The 22,577-nt window shown below is 43.7% G+C and overlaps 1 protein-coding gene across 1 annotated transcript in view; it reads right to left on the minus strand.

Annotated features, from left to right (window-relative positions):
• SLC4A4 (solute carrier family 4 member 4) overlaps positions 1-19,988 on the minus strand; it is a 306,105-nt gene extending 286,117 nt beyond the window's left edge. The window contains exon 1 of the mRNA XM_067468560.1: positions 19,522-19,988. Within this exon, the coding sequence (XP_067324661.1) occupies positions 19,522-19,553 (32 nt within the window). The 5' untranslated portion in view covers positions 19,554-19,988. The remainder of the gene's footprint in view (positions 1-19,521) is intronic.
• Positions 19,989-22,577: the final 2,589 nt, after the last annotated feature.

Consider the following 22,577-nt stretch of genomic DNA (forward strand, 5'->3'; position numbering starts at 1 on the left):
TTGCTAACAACAAGGCAGCAGGAGACGACGGGATCCCAGCTGAACTGTTTAAAATCTTAAAAGATGATGCTGTCAAGGTGATGCATGCCATATGCCAGCAAATATGGAAAACACAAGAATGGCCATCAGACTGGAAAAAATCGACTTACATCCCCATACCAAAAAAGGGAAATGCGAAAGACTGCTCCAACTTCCGTACAGTGGCCCTTATTTCTCATGCCAGTAAGGTAATGCTCAAGATCCTGCAAGGAAGACTCCAGCAATACATGGAGCGAGAGTTGCCAGATGTTCAAGCTGGGTTTAGAAAAGGCAGAGGAACGAGAGACCAGATTGCCAATATCCGCTGGATAATGGAGAAAGGCAGGGAGTTTCAGAAAAACATCTACTTCTGCTTCATTGACTATTCTAAAGCCTTTGACTGTGTGGATCATAATAAATTGTGGCAAGTTCTTGGTGGGATGGGCATACCAAGCCACCTTGTCTCTCTCCTGAGGAATCTGTACAAGGACCAAGTCGCAACAGTCAGAACTGACCACGGAACAACAGACTGGTTCAAGATTGGGAAAGGCGTACGGCAAGGCTGCATACTCTCACCCAACCTTTTTAACTTGTATGCAGAACACATCATGCGATGTGCGGGGCTGGATGAATGCAAAGCTGGGGTGAAAATTGCTGGAAGAAACATTAACAACCTCAGATATGCAGATGACACCACTCTGATGGCTGAAAGCGAGGAGGAGCTGAGGAGCCTTCTAATCAAGGTGAAAGAAGAAAGCGCAAAAGCCGGGTTGCAGCTGAACGTCAAAAAAACCAAGATTATGGCAACAAGAATGATTGACAACTGGAAAATAGAGGGAGAAAATGTGGAGGCTGTGACAGACTTTGTATTTCTAGGTGCAAAGATTACTGCAGATGCAGACTGTGGCCAGGAAATCAGAAGACGCTTACTTCTTGGGAGGAGAGCAATGTCCAGTCTCGATAAAATAGTAAAGAGTAGAGACATCAGACTGGCAACAAAGATCCGCCTAGTCAAAGCCATGGTATTCCCTGTAGTAACCTACGGATGTGAGAGCTGGACCATAGGGAAGGCTGAGCGTAGGAAGATTGATGCTTTTGAGCTGTGGTGCTGGAGGAAAGTGCTGAGAGTGCCTTGGACTGCGAGAAGATCCAACCAGTCCATCCTCCAGGAAATAAAACGCGTCTGCTCACTGGAAGGAAGGATACTAGAGACAAAGTTGAAGTACTTTGGCCACATCATGAGGAGACAGCAAAGCCTAGAGAAAACAATTATGCTGGGGAAAGTGGAAGGCAAAAGGAAGAGGGGCCGACCTAGGGCAAGATGGATGGATGGCATCCTTGAAGTGACTGGACTGACCTTGAAGGAGCTGGGGGTGGTGACGGCCAACAGGGAGCTCTGGCGTGGGCTGGTCCACGAGGTCACGAAGAGTCGGAGACGACTGAACGAATGAACAACAACAGCCAATTCTATTCCTGGATGTGGCATATCCAAGAATGAAAACTGACTTAATGTTGAACAAGCTGGCCCAGTTTTCAACATCTGTAGGTTGCTCTAGACATCTGGCAGCCTTAATTGCAACAGATGGTTGGACACAGGAGCTGTGAATCTCAACCTGGCAAGCCATTAATGTCTTGTCAATATTTACACATTCTTTTAAACAATGCAACCATTACGAAGTGGCAGCTATTTGCACTTACGAGAACTGGAGATTGTACCTATTACCAAAGAGCGTGCACCCTATTTATCCTCATTAATCCCTGGTTAAATGGATGAAGGACTTCATCACCACATTTATTCCCTATGCAGAAGGAATGTTTGGAACACAGCAGCTTCCTCCTCTTCTTTTTTCATTAAGGGATAATTTAGACTATTAGATTTACTTCTCTCTTTTTTTTCCAAAGCTGCCTGGCGTCAGATATTGCCAACTCGCTGAACCATTATACATCTTTATTAGCACTAATCAAGTCCCAGCAACTATCTACACTTCTTTATTAATGCATCTATGCAAACAGAGAAGCATAACAGAAAAGTTGTTTTTGCAACTACATTCTCTCCATTTATGTTCTAAATCCCTCGATAAGAACCAGGTAAGTTTCAGAACGACATACCTTATGAGGCAAGCACTAACTTCAGCCAATGTGCTAAGGAAAGAGGTATCACCCAGCTGTTAGGTAAATATTTGACTTATACTAGAAAGCCGTGGTTTATCAGGAAGCAAGCACTGAGCTTCTTTGGCCTCTAGCTCTCTCTGCTTTTGGTACTTTCTGACTTTTCCTAAGCTTGTGAAGGGAATCTATTTCGGAATACAATTTCCAGAATCCCCAATGGCAGCTGGTGGATTCTGTGTGGTGCAGTTTAAAAAATACCTTTTCCAAGCTCTGTCCTTTTCATCCTCAGGTATGAATGTTTTTCCTCAGCAAGAATATCCCACTGGGCAGAAAAATCAGGCAATTCCAAATGGATGGACCCACGAGGTTCTTCCTCCGGGGGCAAACCAAGAATGGGCAACATGGAAGTCCCTGAACAGACTCTGAAGTGGAGTGGGCAGATCAAAAGACAACCTGGTTAAACGGCACTACCAAGATCAGTGTTTCCCAACCTAGGGGTTGGGACCACTGTGGGGGTCACAAGGGAGTTTCAGAGTGGTTGCCAAAGACCACAAGAAAACACATATTCCTGATGATCTTAAGAACTCCTTTAGCAGAGAAGGCTGAAGATCTCTCCGCCTGTCCTTCTCTTCCTTTTTGGAAACAGATGGTGAATCCTCCCACCACAAGCCCTCCTCTGCTCTGACTGGCCGGCCTCTCAACCAAGGGGAGGGCTGTTTCTGAGACTCCAAGTGGGAAGGGCAGAGAAGGCGTGTTCGGCACATGGCAGTATGGTACGCATGTGCGGGCGACAGAGAGCATGTGAAGCTGGAGGGAGGCTCACACCAGTGGGTCCCTTCAGGGCATGGGGGTTCTGTGTGGGAAGTTTGGCCCAATTCTATCATTGGTGGGAGTCAGAATTGATTGTAGGTGAACTATAAATCCCAGCAACTACAACTACCAAATGCCAAAGTCTATTTTCCTCAAACCCCACCAGTGCTCATATTTGGGCATATTGAGTTTTCATGCTGAGTTTGGCCCAGATCTATCATTGTTTGTGTCCAGAGTACTCTCTGGATGTAAGTAAACTATAACTCCCATACTCGAGGTTAATGCTCAGCAAACCCTTCCGGAATTTTCTGTTGATCATGGGAGTTCTGTGTGCCAAGTTTTGTTCAATTCCATCATCAGTGAAGTCCAGAATGCTTTTTGATTGTAGATGAACTATAAGTCCCAGCAACTACAACTCCCAAATGACAAAATCAATTTTTTTGAGTGAAGGACATACATTAGGTTGTTAGGTGCTAAGCGGCTGAGAGGTAAAAGGAAAGGGCCTGAGGCTGTTAGGAATTGTGGGAGTTGAAGTCCAAAACACCTGGAGGGCCACAGTTTGCCCATGCCTGGTATAGCCTATGATAATGTTTCTCTCCTGCAAAAATAATCTTCAACTTTACTCCCAGAACCCATTTGCAGGGATTCCGTTGCCAACATCTTTCTGTCCCTGTAGGTATCATGCCTTCATAGCAAGCCAGCCAAAAGGATGGAGGATCCAAAAAAGATGTCCAGATTTCTACTTTGAACTAGAATAATCTGCTAAAACAGGCGGACTCCTTTACAGATTAAGCACAACCACCAACTGAGAATATTATACTGACAACACACGAGATTTCGATCTTGAGAACCGCCATGACCCAGCAGAGAGAGAGAGAAAGTCCAGACTTATCAGCTGAATGGAACGTGAACAGGACTTGCCAGCAGCCAGACTTGCTGATGTACAGGGACATTGGGTTCACCTACACCGTAAAATTAATGCAAAAGTGTATTGTGAAGCACATTAAAAGTAGTGTATGTGCATGTGTCGTCAGCTGACTTATGTTATTTGTTAGCTGTAGCATTCTTGTATCTAATGTTTTTCTTTTGCATCGATACGGTGTGGCAATATACTTTGTTTTTGTTGTTGAAAGACTTTGTACATTTTTGACATGTTTTCTGTTTTCCTCGTTTTTTGTTATTATGTGTAGATTAAAAACAATTTGCCTTTGAGTCCTGTGTCACATGCAGTTGTCTAAAACATTTCCCATCTTGCATTATGGGGAAATGCTCAAGTGCAAGCTGACTTCATGGGCAGCTTCTTTGTCACAGTCAATTTATGGTTTAAGAAACTGTTAATTTTCTGAAATATTAAACAAGCATAACCCATTACAATTGTTTTATTTTGAAGCTAGATTTGGAGTCTATACAGATTGAGTACTCTGTATTCAAAAAGTTTGGGATCAAAAGGATTTCTGGGTTTCAGTTTTTTTTTCCAGATTTTGGAAAACCTGTTTTCATTTATTTATGAGGGGGACTCAAGGCGGTTTACAACATACTACTGGCAGAAATTCAATGCCAACATAGAGTACACAAAGATAATAATAATAATAATAATAATAATAATAATAATAAGCAGAGTGATCTTGGCAAACATTGAGAGCCAAATTGACAAAGAAAAAACATGGCTGTGGCTCACAAATGGAACTCTGAAAAAGGAGACGGAGGGCCTGATTCTGGCAGCCCAAGAACAAGCCGTTCGAACCAATGATATCGAAAGCTCCCTTGGTCACCACCAGAACCTGGTGTTCCTCACGCACATGCATATAATAAATCATGTATGTTTCCTATGTCATATACATGGAACAAGTTGCCAGACCCTACTTTGACACTAGTAGAGCTCTCATCCTCTACCAATACCACTTCCCGCTGATTGGTGTGAGAATCAATCTCCGAGGGTGCATCTACACTGTAGAATTAATGCAGTTTGACACCATTGAACTGCCAAGGCTCCATGCTATGGGATCCTAGGATTTCCAGTTGTATGAGACACCACCACACTCAGCCAGTGAAGGCAAAAGACCTTGCGAAATTGCAACGTCCATGATTCCAAACTTTATCAAACTGTATTAATTCTGTGTATGTCGAAGGCTTTCCTGGCCGGAATCACTGGGTCACTGTAGGTTTTTTGGGCTGTATGGCCATGTTCTAGAACAGTGTTTCTCAACCTGGGGGTCGGGACCCCTGGGGGGGTCGCGAGGGGTGTCAGAGGGGTCACCAAAGACCATCAGAAAACGCAGTATTTTTCTGTTGGTTGTCGGGGTTCAGCATGGGAAGCTTGGCCCAATTCTCTCGTTGGTGAGGTTCAGAATGCTCTGTTATTATAGGTGAACTATAAATCCCAACAACTACAACTTCCAAATGTCAAGCTCTATTTCTCCCAAACTCCACCACTGTTCACATTTGGGCATATTGAGTATTTGTGACAATATTTTGTCCAGATCCATCATTGCTTGATCCCACAGTGCTCTCTGGAGGTGGTGAACTATAATTCCCAATTCCCAACCCACCAAACCCTTCCAGTATTTTCTGTCGGTCATGCATGCCAAGGTTGGTTCAATTCCATCGTTGGTGGAATTCAGGATGCTCTTTGATTGTAGGTGAACTATAAATCACAGAAACTACAACTCCCAAATGACAAAATCAATCTCCCCAACCCCACATATCGTGTATTTGTACCCAATTTGGTCCATTGAATGAAAATACACTCTGCATGTCGGATATTTACATTACGATTCATAACAGTAGCAAAATTACAGTTATGAAGTAGCAATGAAAATAATGTTATGGTTGGGGGTCACCACAACATGAGGAAGGGGTCGCGGCATTAGGAAGGTTGAGAAACAGTGTTCGAGAAGCATTTTCTCCTGACATTTCGCCTGCATCTGTGGCAGGCATCCTGAGAGGTTGTGAGACATTACTTCTGCAGTGCACCCTTGGTCACATTACAGTGGAGCAATGTGTTGGGAACTGACCTCTGTAACTCACATAATAAAAAAATCAAAGCCTGCATTCACCTCCTAAATTATACTACATAAAGAGAAGAGCTGGGAAAACAACCATGGAGATGAAAGATAAAACTCTAGATCAAGATCAGATGCAAGCTTAAATGACTCAGGTTAAACAGCCTATGCCATAAACACTGCTGTGATGAAAGAAAAATTACCCAGCAAAATAGTTATCTAAACTTCAGTGCAATCTGTTAATGAATACAACCTCCACCCATTTTTCTACGAAGTTATTATTATTACGTCCAGCATAGGGCCATTCACATATACTCACTCCCTCTGATCACACCCTGTAGTGATGCCTTCAGTGAATAGAAACCAAAGCAGGGGAGTCGAAAGGGGACTGCAAACAAAGGACAGGCTTATTACAACATTATAATGATGTAACATGGGGGGAAAAGTATAGCGAACAAAAGGAGACTAAGACAGCAAGCTTAGCAGACGAGAATGAGGGCAGGCACCACGCTGGAGTTAGCAGGAAGTCCATTCAAAGAAAGCAAAAAAAAGAAGGGTGCGTAATAATTTGATTCCACTCTGCTATGGACATGGAATATTTCCTCTTAGCGACAGATCGGCGCGTAAGGTTTTAAGACACTTGTGGAAATACATTTCCTTGGAAATTGGGGCTTTGATGTCTTCGCTCGGTTTAAACAAACCAAAGGACTTAACAGTTTGCATTTCTCTGCTGTTTGTTCTTGGCTAAATGTAAACACAACACTAGTTGAACTGGAAACACATATCTCCATTTAGCAGCTAAAGAGAGGAGGAGATAGAGCAATTTGCACACAGTCATCCCACAAATTAAGTCTTCTGAATTGGAAACAACACCATTTTATATACATTTACCCTGTTCTAAGAATGGGGATTTTGTACTTTAAATAAAAATCTATGCTATTGCTATTTCCTTTGAGGACAACTTCAAAGGAGCACATAATAATGTTATTATTTGGAGAAAGGAAAGATAAAGAGATTGATAATGCATTCAGTAGTTTTCAACTGTCATTGTTATGTGCTTTCAAGTCTTATAGCAACTCTAAGGCCACTTCTACACTGCCCCTATGTTCCAGGATCTGATCCCAGATTATCTGCTTATCCCAGATTATATGGCAGTGCAGATTCATATAATCCAGAAAGTTCCACAAACGATGGGCCACCACTGAGAAGGCCCTGTCTCTCATCTCCACCAATCATGTTTGCAAGGATGGTGGGTTCAAGAGCAGGGCCTCTTGTGTCGATCTTACACTTTGCAATGGTTCATAGCAGAAGACAGGTAAACTGAGCCAGAACCATTCAGGGTTTTATAGGCTAAAGCCAGCACTTTGAATTGTGCTCGGGAGCAGACTGGCAACCAGTGAAGCTGGCATAGAAGATGGATTGTTTGCTCTCTGTATGCCATTCCGGTGAGCAACCTGGCTGCCGTCTGTTGGACTAGTTGGAGCTTCTGAGCAGTCTTCAAAGGCAACCGCACAAAGAGTTGTATATAATATATAAAATATAGTATATAATAAAACACAGTGTGTGTGTGTGTGTGTGTGTGTGTATGTAATGTTCGTTTGTGGGATTAACATAACTCAAAAACCACTGGGTGAATTGATACCAAATTTGGACACTGATCAGGCCAACGAGTGAACATCACTCATAAAATACTGAAAAACACAGCAGAAGAGACTTTAAAAGCCAAAAAACAAAACATACATTACAAGGCATGCGCAAACACATATATAGACATATACACAAATATATATACACACATATACACACACAAAACACTTATACACAGACTGGGCCACAGCAATGCGTGGCAAGGGACAGTTAGTGTGTGTGTGTGTATGACATTATATTTTCTGCATTTGATAGAAATACTACAAGAATAGCATTGAGACTATCGGTACATATAGCTACACAAACATGGAACATCGGCATCTGCATGTCTGTGTAGCAAAACTCAAAGATAAGCAAACTAAGTTGAGTGACCATTCTTATTTTCCTTTATTCCTGTATATTAGTTGTCACTTTCTCATACACAAGTATTAGTTGAAAAAGAAAGTTTTCTGTATGGATTCTCTCTAGAAAGGAATCACAACTACCTATAGTTTCTTATCCCCATGGAAATTATTGAAGCATACCCACACAAATTAAAAATAGAGAAGAGGCTTCAGAGCAGAGTGTTAAGTGTTTTGGAGAGATCGACACCTAATGAGAATGCCATCTTTCTTAACCAATCAGGACGAACGTAAACACAGGTGCAAGAAACATTTAGAATACCTGAGAGGAGCAGGTGTGGGACATTTCTTTCTCGTGCATTTATCCACAAAGGATGCATGAACAAGACGGATGCAGCAGCTCCCAAGGTGAACTCTCTGCCCAGAGACTTAACCTGCAATGTGGTTTGACTGGTAACCAAACAACCCTATCGACCGAAAACAGTGCCTTCTGTTTAAAAGTCTGCCCACGGCTCTCTCAAACCTGCTCAGCTCCAAGTCTCACAATCTGTTTTCCATCATTTCCTTTTAAAAGCCTGTCTCATACACTGGTAAATGTGGATCGCCCTGGATAGGAAGGAAGCTTATCTATCCGAATGCATCTCTTACTACAAACCCTCCAGGAATTTGAGATCGTCCAAGGAGGCCCTGCTCTCGATCCCGCCTGCTTCGCAAGCATGTCTGGTGGGGACGAGAGACAGGGCCTTCTCTGTGGTGGCCCCTCGGCTGTGGAACTCCCTTCCTAGGGATATCAGATTAGCCCCCCTCCCTCCTGATATTTCGGAAAAGTAAAAACTTGGCTCTTCGAGCAAGCATTTGGAAACTCCAAATAATAAACAAACTGAATTGCAAAATGACCCAGGAACAGCCCAAGACGATGGAACGGATAAGGACTTGAATGAGAGGATATAGTTTTTAGTTTTAAAATTGTTATTATGCACTGCCTTTATGTCTAATTGCACTATAATGTTCTTTTGTTTATCAATGTATGTATTTTTATGGCATCGAATTGTGCCGAATGTGTACGCCGCTCTGAGTCACCTTCGGGCTGATATGAGTGGGGTAGAAATAATGCAAATAAATAAATAAAAGAGAAATCCAAAAAATGGGGAACACCATGGTCCCTACTGAGTATATAGTGTATTACATGACAATGTTCAAAATAGGTAAACCAAACAGATAAGGAACTCATAATACTTTCCAGTGAATCTATCAGGAATGTATTCCCAAACCAAAATTTTGCAGCTATACATATATCCCAATGCTACCTTCCAAAGCTGAGGAATTCAACCACATCCAGCTTGCAGTGGATATTACCAAACCACTCCTATCTCCAGTTCAAACCACAGGTTTACACATGGCTGTGTTGCTACTTTCGCTTAGACCACAAGTTGCTACTTTATCCTTGATCAGCGCATCCCACAGGAACCACTCTTATCTTTCCCCGACTCCAAGCCATTTTACTATTCAAAATCACACACATTAACTGCATGAGGAGCAATATACATTCAATTCCCAAGTTGAATACAAGACAGGTTCTGTAGATTTTTTTTTCTTAGGATGAATTTATATGTAAGTTGGAACATATACATGTAATGTAATGTAATTAAGTTAATGTAATAATGTAAGTTAGGTTACATATAATGTAACTTACAAATAATGTAACTTACATATAATGTAAGTTAGGTTGAATTTATATGTAAGCTCTCACCCTCCCTTCCCAGTGGCACAGCAGGTTAAACCACTGAGCTACTGGACTTGCTGAACAAAAGATCGGTAGTTCGAATCTGGGGAACGGGATGATCTCCCACTGTTAGCCCCAGCTTCTGCCAACCTAGCAGTTTGAAAACATGCAAAATAGGTACCACCTAAGCAGGAAGGTAGCGCCCCCCCCCCATGCAGTCATGCTGGCCACATGACCTTGGAGATGTCTATGGACAATGCTGGCTCTTTGGCTTAGAAATGGAGATGAGCACCACCCCCCAGTCAGACATCACTAGACTTAATGTCAAGGGGAAACCTTTAACTTTACTTTTTGGAACAGGTATATTTTAAAGTTTAATTCCAGCCACATACATATATACATACATAGCTTTGGGTAGCATAGGGAAGGGTTAATACCAGTGTGGTATTTGTTTTGCTGCCTGTACCCCCATTCAGAAGATTTCTGCTTACTTTCTGTCCCCTTGACAATTGGATTTTGGAAAATTTGGCTTGTTGTGGAAAAAGCTTCATGGGGATAAAGCTTCATGGGGATAAACAGTTATCTCCATGAGAACTCTTTCAGGAGGAAATTTGTCTTCCGAGAGGTAGATTTCTCTCATTTCCTGCTGTGTCACCCCATTCTTAACTATGAGTCATTTGTTTGTCATATGTTTGTAACTCGGGGATCGCTTGTATATGTATTTTTATCTTCTCACCCACTGGAGAAAAGCTGCAAGTGAATGAGAAAATTCAAAAGAGAATAGCAATTTGAGAGGAAAATTGTAAGCACCTCTTTCTGCTGGTTAGTGCTCAATTCAAGATCTCAACTTCCAATGGCTATATTCCATATTTATTATTTTCTATGAAAACTTTGCTGGCACAAAGTCACACATAACTACATGGAATGCATACCTTGGTCTTCAATTCCTTTATCTACCCGACAAATTATTTCCCTGCTGAAATGAGGAAGATATTCCTGTGTGCCTCAAAACCTTGTTTTCAAAGACCAGTTCCTAACATTCCCCTGTTAAATGTATTGTCGAAGGCTTTCCTTTGTCCCACCCTGGTCATTCCACAGATATATAAACCCTTTTTCCTAGTTCCAACAGACCTCACTACCTCTGAGGATGCTTGCCATAGATGCAGGTGAAACGTCAGGAGAGAATGCTTCTAGAACATGGCCATATAGCCCGAAAAAACCTACAACAACCCATTCCTCTGTTATCTCAGCACTCTTTTCCTTCCTTAGTAATTTGCACGGCATACTCTCAGGAGACTTGGAGTTAAGTGTAGCTTAGGAAACCGTGCAACCATGATATACCTCAGTGATTCCTAACCAGGTGTTTGGGACCAGTCAGCTTGGCCAACTATCAGGAATTCTGGGAGCAGAAGGTCAAAACATGCAGAGAACTAAAGTTTGGGGACCACTGATATACAGCTGCTCCTGGAGGTCTCTCGTTCATAAGGTCACCACAAGACAAAGTCAACTTGACAACAAAAACAGCAACAAATGAAGAAGCAGCACTTGGCACTGCAACATTTCTTCGTCCCCAACCTCTCTGCTGAGACTCAAGTATCTTCAGATTTTCACATCTTTCCTGCTATCTTATAGTCAGAACTTGGGAATGTTATTCTTTTGCACTACCACCCGCAGAACCTCTGAAGCAACTTAACTATTGGCCATAACGTTTGGTTAATTTGTCATCCAACAAAGCAATTTTTCCAACCTGCATCTGCAGAGGATGTCCAAGAGCAGTGTTTCTCAAGCTATCTGATGGGCTGACTGGCAACTATTTTTTTGTTGTTGTGCCAAACACTGGCACTGAACTTATGCCCGGTGGCTACAATTGTTCCTTTCCTTCCAGGAAACTTTCCATGGATCAAGAACCAGTCCATTTGAACCTCCATATCTATGACTCTGCTCAGATACCAAAATCCGCAGATGATCAAATCCCATTAGATACTCACTGTATTTATGAGAGAAAGGTGATGCTGGACAGAAACTGAGGATCTGAAAATTTGGTTCACACCAAACAATTCACTTGTATTCACACAGCTTTGGAGATCCTCTATCTCTCTTCCACCTTATGTTTGTCTCCAGACTCATGTCTCTCTCCATCCTGGCAAATACAGTACATGCTCCACTACATGTATTTTTGAGTATGGAAGACCCACTGTCCTGGTCCATGGACCACCACTTTGAGGAGCACTTCCCTATGGCCTGTACTGCACACCAGGTCCCTGATTCACTATAATTAACTCCTTTGCAGCCCTACAGATTTCCCAAACCTCAGAAATAGCACCCTTCTTTCCCTCAACCAACATCAAAATGTTCCATGTACTGTTAGGAATTCTGTATTGTCTCAAATTTTCCAAAATTCAGCTTAAGTGAATATTTCAGTGATAAGAAATAGCCTCACAAAGCGGTTACGTGATAATAGAAGTCTCAGAGCACATGTAAAATGCTTTCCTAGCATAAGCAAGACACTAGAAACAGTCTTACAGTGTCTAGATCCAGGGAAGTCATGCTACCCCTATATTCTTCTTTGGTCAGACCACACCTGGAATAGTGTGTCCAATCCCGGGCACCGCAATTGAAGGGAGATGTTGACAAGCTGGAATGTGTCCAGAGGAGGGTGACTCAAATGATCAAGGGTCTGGAGAACAAGCACTATGAGGAGCGGCTGAAAGAGCTGGGTATGTTTAGCCTGCAGAAGAGAGGACTGAGGGGAGACATCACGATGGCTATGAATAAATATGTGAGGGGAAGTCATAAAGAGGAGGGAGGAAGCTTGTTTTATGCTGTTTGCATAAATAGGAGTTTAGTGTCTAGATTCAAGAGCTGGGAATGTTTAGCCTGCAGAAAAGAAGGCTGAGAGGAGACATGATGAGGACCATGGATCAAGAGGTGAGGGAAAGTCATAAGGAGGAGGGAGCAAGCTTGTTTTCTGCTGCCCTGGAGACTAGGATGCGAAACAATGGCTTAAAACTACAGGAAAGGAGATTCCACCTGAACATGTGGAAGAACTTCCTAACTGTAAGGAGAGCTGGGTTGTTGTAGGTTTTTTTGGGCTATATGGCCATGGTCTAGAGGCATTCTCTCCTGGAAAGAATGCCTCTAGACCATGGCCATATAGCCCGAAAAAACCTACAACAACCCAGTGATTCCGACCATGAAAGCCTTCGACAATACATTGTAAGGAGAGCTGTTCAGCAGTGGAACTCTCTGCCCCGGAGTGTGGTGGAGGATGCTTAGAATCATAGAGTTGGAAGAGACCTCATGGGCCATCCAGTCCAACTCTCTGCCAAGAAGCAGGAAAATTGCATTCAAAGCACCCCCGACAGATGACATCCAACCTCTGTTTCAGAGCTTCCAAAGAAGGCGCCTCCACCACACTCCGGGGCAGAGAGTTCCACTGCTGAACAGCTCTCACAGTCAGGAAGTTCTTCCTAATGTTCAGATGTTCAGATTAAAAGCTTCTTTGGAGGCTTTTAAACAGAGGCTGGATGGCCATCTGTCGGGGGTGCTTTGAATGTGATTTTCCTGCTTCTTGGCAGGGGGTTGGACTGGAAAGCCTACAACTCAATGATTCTATGATTCTATCAATTCTGCATTATCAATTCTCTATCAATTCTGCATTGTTTTGAATTCTCCAAACTTCAGCTTGAGTGGATTTCCAGTGATAAGAGATAGCCTCACAACAGGGTTAAGTGATAATAGAGGTTTCAGAGCACATGTAAAGTGATTTCCTAACACAAGCAAGAAACTAGAAACACCAATAAAAAGGAAAATGAAGCCAGGAGATGTAGGTTTCGAGTGAGTCTGTGCATTTGGGGAAATGGGGGACTGGAAAGAAGTGGGGGACTTCTCATATCAGAACGTAAGCACAAAACAAAACGTATCCCCTTAATTATCTCTACCCGCGATGCTTAAGCAGCAGTCACTTCCACAATCACGAGCATGAGATGGAGAGAGATATTTTGCACGTGCTTTGGAGCACACACTTTTGTATTTATTACTTCGCATTTGACCACTTTCATCCCCAGGGGAAATGCCTTGCTCTATTTTCTTTTACGCACACCATTGCTTTCCCTTCTTTTCTCTGGGTCGATAAATTATTCAAACCCAGTCAGCTGCCTTAAGAGCAAAAGGGGTGTGGAACCTTTTTTTGTTTTTTCCCCTTTCTTTTTTTAAAGCTGTGCTATAAATAAAATAGAGTAAAAGTAAAGAGAGTTCCGTGATTGAGCAACAGAGAGAAAATCTCGCCTCCTAGTCTAGTGGGAAGGAAATTCAAATAAGACTATATGGGGAAGGGGTTGAAATCCGGATTGGAAACTACAATCTCACTGAGTCACAGAAGGAGGTCTTTGGGTCAATGCGGAGACTAGTCATATTCATTCAAAGGATGGTTGGGAAGATAAACAGAGGAGAGGGAAGAGAGAAAGGAAGAAATAACCAGGGAAACCACCTAATGCTCCTGGGAGGAATCAGATTGAACAGATACACAGAAATATTTTGCTGTCGTCACCCTCGGTTGCCATCACTGGTCGACAATCTCAAGGGTATGTTGTATGTGCCTTCAAGTTGCCTCTCAATTTATGGCAACCTCGTGAATTTCACTGAGCTTTCTCATTCAAGGAATCCTCAGAGGTAGTTCTGCCAGTTCCTTCCTCTGAAACATAGCCTAGAGCACCCAGTATTATTCCTTGGCAGACTTTCTACACTTGGAGAAGGTTCTCCTTTGCTTGTCCTGCCACTTCCAGAATCGTACGTAAAAGTAGGATTAGACTCAGACGAAAGAGATGTAAAAATTGGAAGAAATGTCGCTGTATGTATGTAGATGACACCATACTACTATTAGGAAATAGTAAACACTCAGAATGATTACTGAAGCAACTCAAGGAAGAAAGTGGGAAAGACAAACATTGAAAAACACCAATGAGTTACCAATCTGTAAAGGAAATGATGAAGACACTGAATAGTTCATGTGTTTCCATACATTTGCTCTGACTGGAGACTGCAATCAGGTTTCGGCGGAGCATCTGCACCGTTAAAACTTATGCGCCAGCTGCGCCCATACCTTGGGAAGTCTGACTTGGCCATGGTAGTCCATGCTTTGGTTACATCCCATATAGACTACTGCAATGCTCTCTATGTGGGGCTGCCTTTGAAGATTGTCCGGAAGCTTCAATTGGTCCAACAGACAGCAGCCAGGTTGTTAACAGGACCGGCACTCAGAAAGCACACAACTCCTCTGTTGCGCCAGCTCCACTGGCTGCAAGTTTGCTATCGGGAACAATTCAAAATGCCGGTTTTAGCCTTTAAAGCCCTAAAACATTTCTGGCCCGGTTTACCTGTCTGAACACATCTCTTCCTATGAACTATCTAGGTGTTTAAGATTATCCGGAGAGGCCCTGCTCTCGGACCCGTCTTCCTCGCAGATCCGGTTGGCGGGAACGAGGGACAGGGCCTTCTCATCGGTGGCCCCTCGGCCTCTCTAGGCACATTAGATTGGCCCCCTCCCTCCTCCTGACATTTCAAAAGAGAGTTAAAACCTGGCTATTCAAGCAGGCATTTGCAGACGCAGTATAACTGATTGATTGAGACTCATGGAATAACAAGACGTTGCGACGGAAAATTATTTTAACGATGAGACGCTGAGATGTGTATTTTATGCTTTTAATTGTTAATTGTTTATTGTTTTTATATGGCTATTTTATATGTAATTGTATGGACTGTATTTTTATCTTGTGGGGCATTGATTGTCAAATGTAAACTGCCTCAAGTCGCCTTCGGGCTGAGAGGGGCGGTATAAAATATAGTAAATAAATAAATCAGGAAACCGAAAGAAGAGAAAGATTTGGAATGACAGCTAGAAAGGAATGAGACAAGATCTGGAAGTGTCGAGCAATACCATTGAACTTTATGGATTCTAAGATGCACTTCGTTTCACAGATGCACCACATAACAATTAACAGTGAACAACTCCCAACAAAGGATTCCCCAGGCAGGAATCAGCCAGTCTTTGAAGCTGCAAGGCCATTCAATTCTAATCAAGGTGGCCAACTGAAACATTCACACTTGCCTCAAGCAGAAAAGAGTTATTTCTCCCACCCTGGACATTCCACAGATATATTAATCACACTTGCCTAGTTTCCAACAGACTTCACAATCTCTTAGGATGTGTGGCATAGCTGTGGGTGAAACATCAGGAGAGAATGCTTCTGGAACATTGTCAGACAGCCCAGAAAACTCACAGCAACCCATTTCTAAAATGGGATGCGTCTTAGAATCATGAGTGCACATATCATATTCTGTTGGTGGCACTGAAATTAGTTTACAATAGATGGTATCTTAAAATCAAAGAAGTATGGTACTGATATCTTTGAATGCTAAACATACAAATAAGTGAATGCTAATCAAGTCTGAACTCCCCCTAGAAGCAAAATGGCAAACCTGTGATAGTGTCAAACTTTGTACATATTATAAGAAGATGGGATTCACTAGAAAAACCAATTATCCTTGGTAAGGTAAAAGATAGTAGGAAAAGAGAAAGACTGTATGCCAGATGGATAGAGTGTGGGTGCATCTACACTGTAAATTAAAGCAATTTGACAGCCATGGTTGAATGCTATGGAATCTTGAGATCTACAGTCTGGCGAGGCAGACAAGCTAAAGACCTTGTAAAACTACAAATCACCTGACTATATACATTGTGCATTGAATCTACAGTGTACAGATGCACCATCAGTCAAGGAAGCCACAGCCCTGAGTTTGCAAGACCTGTGTTCTGACAACAGAATGACTTGGAGGTCTCTTATTCACAGCATAAGTTGACTTAAAGACAGTTAAAAACATATATAGATATAGATACATAGGACTAAATGTTGTGTGCATGTGGTGCAGTTGTAAGCTGTCCTGGGGCACACATCCACACTGTAGATCTAATGAGCTCTGATGTCTCTTCCAACCACCATGGCTCAATGTTATGGAGTCATGAGAGGTGTAGTTTCATGACGGACCGGCGTTTTTTGACAGAGGAGGCTAGAGACTTTGTCAAACTACAACACCCAGGATTCCATAACATTGAGCCATAGCAGTTCAAGTGGTGCCAAACTGTATCTATCCCACAATGTACATCAGTGGTTCCCAACCCGTAGTCTGCAAGAACTAAAAAATGGTCCGCAGCCTCGCCGTTACTACACCATTGCAACGAGAGCAACTGGTCTCACGAAACCCTCTTATAGTGCCAAGACTTATTAAATACGATTTTCTGTGGGCGAGCAAATGGCAATTACTGGATGTCATATGTTCTGTATAAGAAACTAGAGCTGATGTGGTCTATCCAATGCAATTTTTTGAATCAGCACCCCAAATAACCCCAAATAACCAAACCGAATCTAAAGTTGACCCAAAACTGATTCGTAACCCTTTTGGTATTAATGTTGGAGAGTGGTCCCTGGTCAAGTGATCCCTGATAAAGCAGTCCCTAGTCAAGTGGTCTCTGATCAAGTGGACCCTGGTCAACTAGTCCCTGCTCAAGGGGTCCCTGGTCAAGTAGTGCCTGGTCAAGTAGCACCTGGTCAAGTGCTCCCCGGTCAAGTGCTCCCTAGTCAAGTGCTCCCCGATCATGTGCTATCCGATCAAGTGGCCCCTGGTCAAGTAGTCCCCAATCAAGTGGGCCCTAGTCAAGTGGGCCCTGGTCAAGTAATCCCCAGTCAAGTGGTCCCTGGTCAAGTGGTCCCTGATCAAAGTGGTCCATGGTTAAGTGGTGCCTGATCAAGTAATCCCTGGTCAAGTGGTCCATGACCAAGTGGTTTCTGGTCAAAGTGGTCCCTGGTCAAGTGGTCCCTGGTCAAAAAAAGGTTGGGAATCACAGGTGTAGACGCACTGAAGGTCTTTAGCTGGCTCTATCAAAGTGTGCTGGTTCCTCACCAAACCCAGGATTCTACAGTATGGAGACAGGGCAGTTCAAGTTGTGCCAAACTATATTCATTCTACCATCAAGATGCATTACTGGCTGTACCTCATTCATAGGGTTGGAGTAGACTTGAAAGCAATTAAAAAGAACAACAAATTTATCAAATAGATATAATATTCATAGTCATTCACATGAATATGTACAAGATGTCTCAATCTGTAAGACACTCTAAGTGGAAGCTGACTTGAACACAGCTAAAAAGAACAACAGACAGACAGACAGATAGATAGATAGATAGATAGATAGATAGATAGATAGACAAAGAGACACAAACAAGCAAATGTGGAGTGAATTGTGTGACTGTGAGCCACCTAGAACGCCATAAAGGATGAAAAGTATAAATGAAACCCACAGATCCCCATCCACTTTCTTTACTGGATCTTTGACTGGACTTGCACTGCCCTATAATGCAGTTTGGATCAGTGTAGAGCAGCGTTTCTCAACCTGGGGGTCGCGAGAGGGTGTCAGAGGGGTTGCCAAGGACCATCAGAAAACACATTATTTTCTCCTGGACATGAGGCTTTTGTGTGGGAAGTTTGGTGCAATTCTATTGTTGGTGAGATTCAGAATGCTCTTTGATTGTAGGTGAACTATAAATCCCAGCAACTACAACTCCCAAATGTCAACTCTATTTCCCCAAAACTCCACCAATATTCACATTTGGGCATACTGAGGATTTGTGCCCAATTTGGTCCAGACCCATAGTTGTTTGAGTCCATAGTGCTCTCAGTATGTAGGTGAACTACAACTCCCAAACTCAAGGTCAATGCCCACCAAACCTTTCCAGTATTTTCTGTTGGCCGTGGGAGTTTTGTGTGCCAATTTGGTTCAATACCATCGTTGGTGGAATTCAGAATTCTCTCTGATTGTAGGTGAACTATAAATCCCAGCAACTACAACTCCCAGATGTCAAGGTCTATTTTCCCCAAACTCCACCAATATTCACATTTGGGCATACTGATGATTTGTGCCCAATTTGGTCCTGATCCATAGTTGTTTGAGTCCACAGTGCTCTCAGTATGTAGGTGAACTATAACTCCCAAACTCAAGATCAATGCCCACCAAACCCTTCCAGTATTTTTTGTTGGCCGTGGGAGTTCTGTGTGCTAAGTTTGGCTCAATTCCATCCTTGGTGGAGTTCAGAATGCTCTTTGATTGTAGGTGAACTATAAATCCCAGCAACTACAACTCCCAGATGTCAAGGTCTATTTTCCCCCAAACTCCACCAGTGTTCACATATGGGTATATTGACCGTGGGAGTTCTGTGTGCCAAGTTTGGCTCAATTCCATCCTTGGTGGAGTTCAGAATGCTCTTTGATTGTAGGTGAACTATAAATCCAAGCAACTACAACTCCCAAAGGTCAAGGTCTATTTTTCCCAAATTTGAGCGTTTTGCGCCAAATTTGGTCCAGTGAGTGAAAATACATCCTGTATATCAGATATTTACATTAAGATTCATAACTGTAGCAAAATGACAGCTTATGGAGTAGCAATGAAAATAATGTTATGGTTGGGGTGCGACCACAACATGACGAATTGTATGAAGGGGTCGCGACATGAGGAAGGTTGAGAACCACTGGTAAAGGTAAAGGTAGTCCCCTGACATTAAGTCCAGTCATGTCTGACTCTGGGGTGTGGTGCTCATCTCCATTTCTAAGCCGAAGAGCCAGCATTGTCCGTAGACACCTCCAAGGTCATGTGGCCGTTACTGGTATAGAGCCCCATATCAAATGGGGCTCTATATCACTGGTATAGAGCCCCATATCAAACAGTTCAATCCAACTGCATTCTATGGCTCTACAGCTGAGCCAACTGCATTGCAATAAGGCAGTGTAGGTCCAGATGAGTGTCCCCGGCCCCTTTCTTTACCTGCGGGGGTCTCCTTTGCGCCGCTCCTCCATCGCGAAGGCGACCTTTCTGCGAGGAAAACTCTTCTTTCCTTCTTCTCTTTCCCCTTTGAGCTCCTTTTCCCCCTCGGATCCGACACGGAAAGAGGAACCCTTTCCAACGTGGAAGAAGAAACGGAAAAGCCGGGTTTTGGAGACGCTACAAACTTTCTTTCTCTTTGGTGACTTTCAATGAGGTGGAGGAAGCAGCCTCTCTCCTCCTCTGCGGGCTTCTCTTGGCCACCCTCGGGCTTCTTTTCAGACGGGAAAGAAAGAAGGAAAGAAGGGAGGAAAGGGGAGGAAAGGAGACTCTCCGCCCGCCTTGGAATGGGTTGCTTTCCCTCCCAGAGACAAGGGAGCAAGAGAGGAAGGGGAGCCCTTCTTTGCTCTCCTCCTGCCTGCCTGCCTGCCTGCCCTTCTGCCTCCTTCGCTGCCAGAACACGATTTAAAGCCGGGACTCGAGGCTGAGCGCCCTCCCCGCCTCCGACGCCTCCTCCCCGGCTCCCTTTCCCCCTCTTCCCCGGAGGAGGAGCCTGGCCCGGCCCAGGAGGGGTTCCCTCCCTCGCAGAGAGAGAGAGAAAGACACACACAGAAAGAGAGAGAGAGAGAGAGAGAGAGGCCTCCTCCTGGCCAAGAAGTTGGCTTCCCTGCTTGGAAAAGAAAGGCAAGCTTCCACTTCTGAGTTGCCACCTTGCCTGGGACTGCGATGGATCTATATATAGGGACAACAAGTTAAACATGAGCCAACAATGTGATGCTGCAGCTAAAAAAGCCAATGGGATTTTGGCCTGCATCAATGAGAGTATACTGTCTAGATCCAGGGAAGCCATGCCACCCCTCTATTCTGCCTCAGTTAGACCACACCTGCAATACTGTGTCCAATTCTGGGCCCCACAATTGAAGGGAGATGTTGACAAGCTGGAATGTGTCCAGAAGAGGGCGACTGAAATGATCAAGGGTCTGGAGAACAAGCCCTATACAGAGTGGCTCAAAGAGCTGGGCATGTTTAGCCTGAAGAAGAGAAGGCTGAGAGGAGACACAATAGCCATGTATAGCCACAATGGCCGCCTTTGAAGACACCCCAGAAATTGCAGTTGGTGCAAAGGTCAGCAGCCAGTTTACTATCTGGAGTGATTTACAGGGAGTGGCCATGGAGATGTCCAGAGGGGAGAGGTTGACTACCCACGGAAGATGACTACTATCCCATCAGCTCTAGATTTTATTTGTCGTGTCAGAGCAACCAGTCCATTATGTTACATTTCTAAAAGAACAAAGCAAACAAACAGAAAAAATACACATCTTGTGAGTTTGGTAGTTGGTTAAATGTCCTTTGACCAGTATCTGGCCACTTGGAGTGCCTCTGGTGTTGCCGCAAGAAGGTCCTCCATGGTGCATGTGGCAGGGCTCAGGGTGCATTGCAGCAGGTGGTCAGTGGTTTGCTCTTCTCCGCACTCACATGTCGTGGATTCCACTTTGTAGCCCCATTTCTGAAGGTTGGCTCTGCATCTCGTGGTGCCAGAGCGCAGTCTGTTCAGCGCCTTCCAAGTCGCCCAGTCCTCTGTGTGCCCAGGAGGGAGTGTCTCATTTGGTATCAGCCATTGGTTGAGGTTCTGGGTTTGAGCCTGCCACTTTTGGACTCTCGCTTGCTGAGGTGTTCCAGCGAGTGTCTCTGTAGATCTTAGAAAACTATGTCTGGATTTAAGTCGTTGACATGCTGGCTGATACCCAAATAGGGGATGAGCTAGAGATGTCTCTGCCTTTTGTTTTTATGGTTGGAAACCGGGCTGAGTCCCTCAATGAGGTGAGAAGGTCGGTATAGAAAACTTTGAAATAAATAAAATAAATAAATATTGGTCCTTTCACTATTGGCTGCTACTTCCCAGTGGATGTCAGGTGGTGCAATACCGGCCAAGCAGTGTAATTTCTACAGCGGTGTGGGGCGCAGACACCCCATGATAATGCAGCATGTCTCATTAAGAGCCACATCTACTGTTTTAGCATGGTGAGATGTTTTCCACACTGGGCATGCATACTCAGCAGCAGAGTAGCACAGCGCAAGGGCAGATGTCTTCACTGTGTCTAGTTGTGATCCCCAGGTTGTGCCAGTCAGCTTTCGTATGATGTTGTTTCTAGCACCCACTTTTTGCTTGATGTTCAGGCAGTGCTTCTTGTAGGTCAGATCACGGTCCAAAGTGACTCCCAGGTATTTGGGTGCGCTGCAATGCTCCAGTGGGATTCCTTCCCAGGTAATCCTCAGAGCTCGGGATGCTTGTCTGTTCTTAAGGTGAAAGGCGCATGTCTGTGTTTTAGATGGATTAGGGATCAGTTGGTTTTCCCTGTAATAGGCAGTAAGAGCACCTAGAGCAGTGGTTCTCAACCTTCCTAATGCCGTGACCCCTTAATACAGTCCCTCATGTTGTGGTGACCCCCAACCACAATATTGTTTTTGTTCCTACTTCATAACAGTCATTTTACTACTGTTATAAATCATAATGTAAATATCAGTTATGCAAGATGTATTTTCATTCACTGGACCAAACTGGACGCAAACACCCAATGCACCCACATGTAGTGGGGTTGGGGGAGGATTGATTTTGTTATTTGGGAGTTGTAATTGCTGGGATTTGTAGTTCGTCTATAATCAAAGAGCATTCTGAACTCCACCAGCGATGGATTTGAACCTAATTAGCCACACAGAACTCCCATGACCAACGGAAAACACTGGAAGGGTTTGGTGGATATTGACCTTGAGTTTGGGAGTTGTAGTTCACCTATATCCAGAGAGCACTGTGGACTCACGCAATGGTGGATCTGGACCAAACTTGGCACAAATACTCAATATGCGCAAATGTGAACACTGGTGGAGCCTGGGGAAAATAGACCTTGACTTTTGGGAGTTGTAGTTGCTGGGATTTATAGTTCATTACAATCAAAGAACATTCTGAACTCCACCAACGATAAAATTGGCTCAAACTTCCTATATGGAATCCCCATGACCATCAGAAAATACTGTGCTTTCTGATGGTCTTTGGTGACCCC

Source organism: Anolis sagrei, chromosome 5, assembly GCF_037176765.1.
Source record: "Anolis sagrei isolate rAnoSag1 chromosome 5, rAnoSag1.mat, whole genome shotgun sequence".
NCBI classification, from domain to species: domain Eukaryota; kingdom Metazoa; phylum Chordata; class Lepidosauria; order Squamata; family Dactyloidae; genus Anolis; species Anolis sagrei.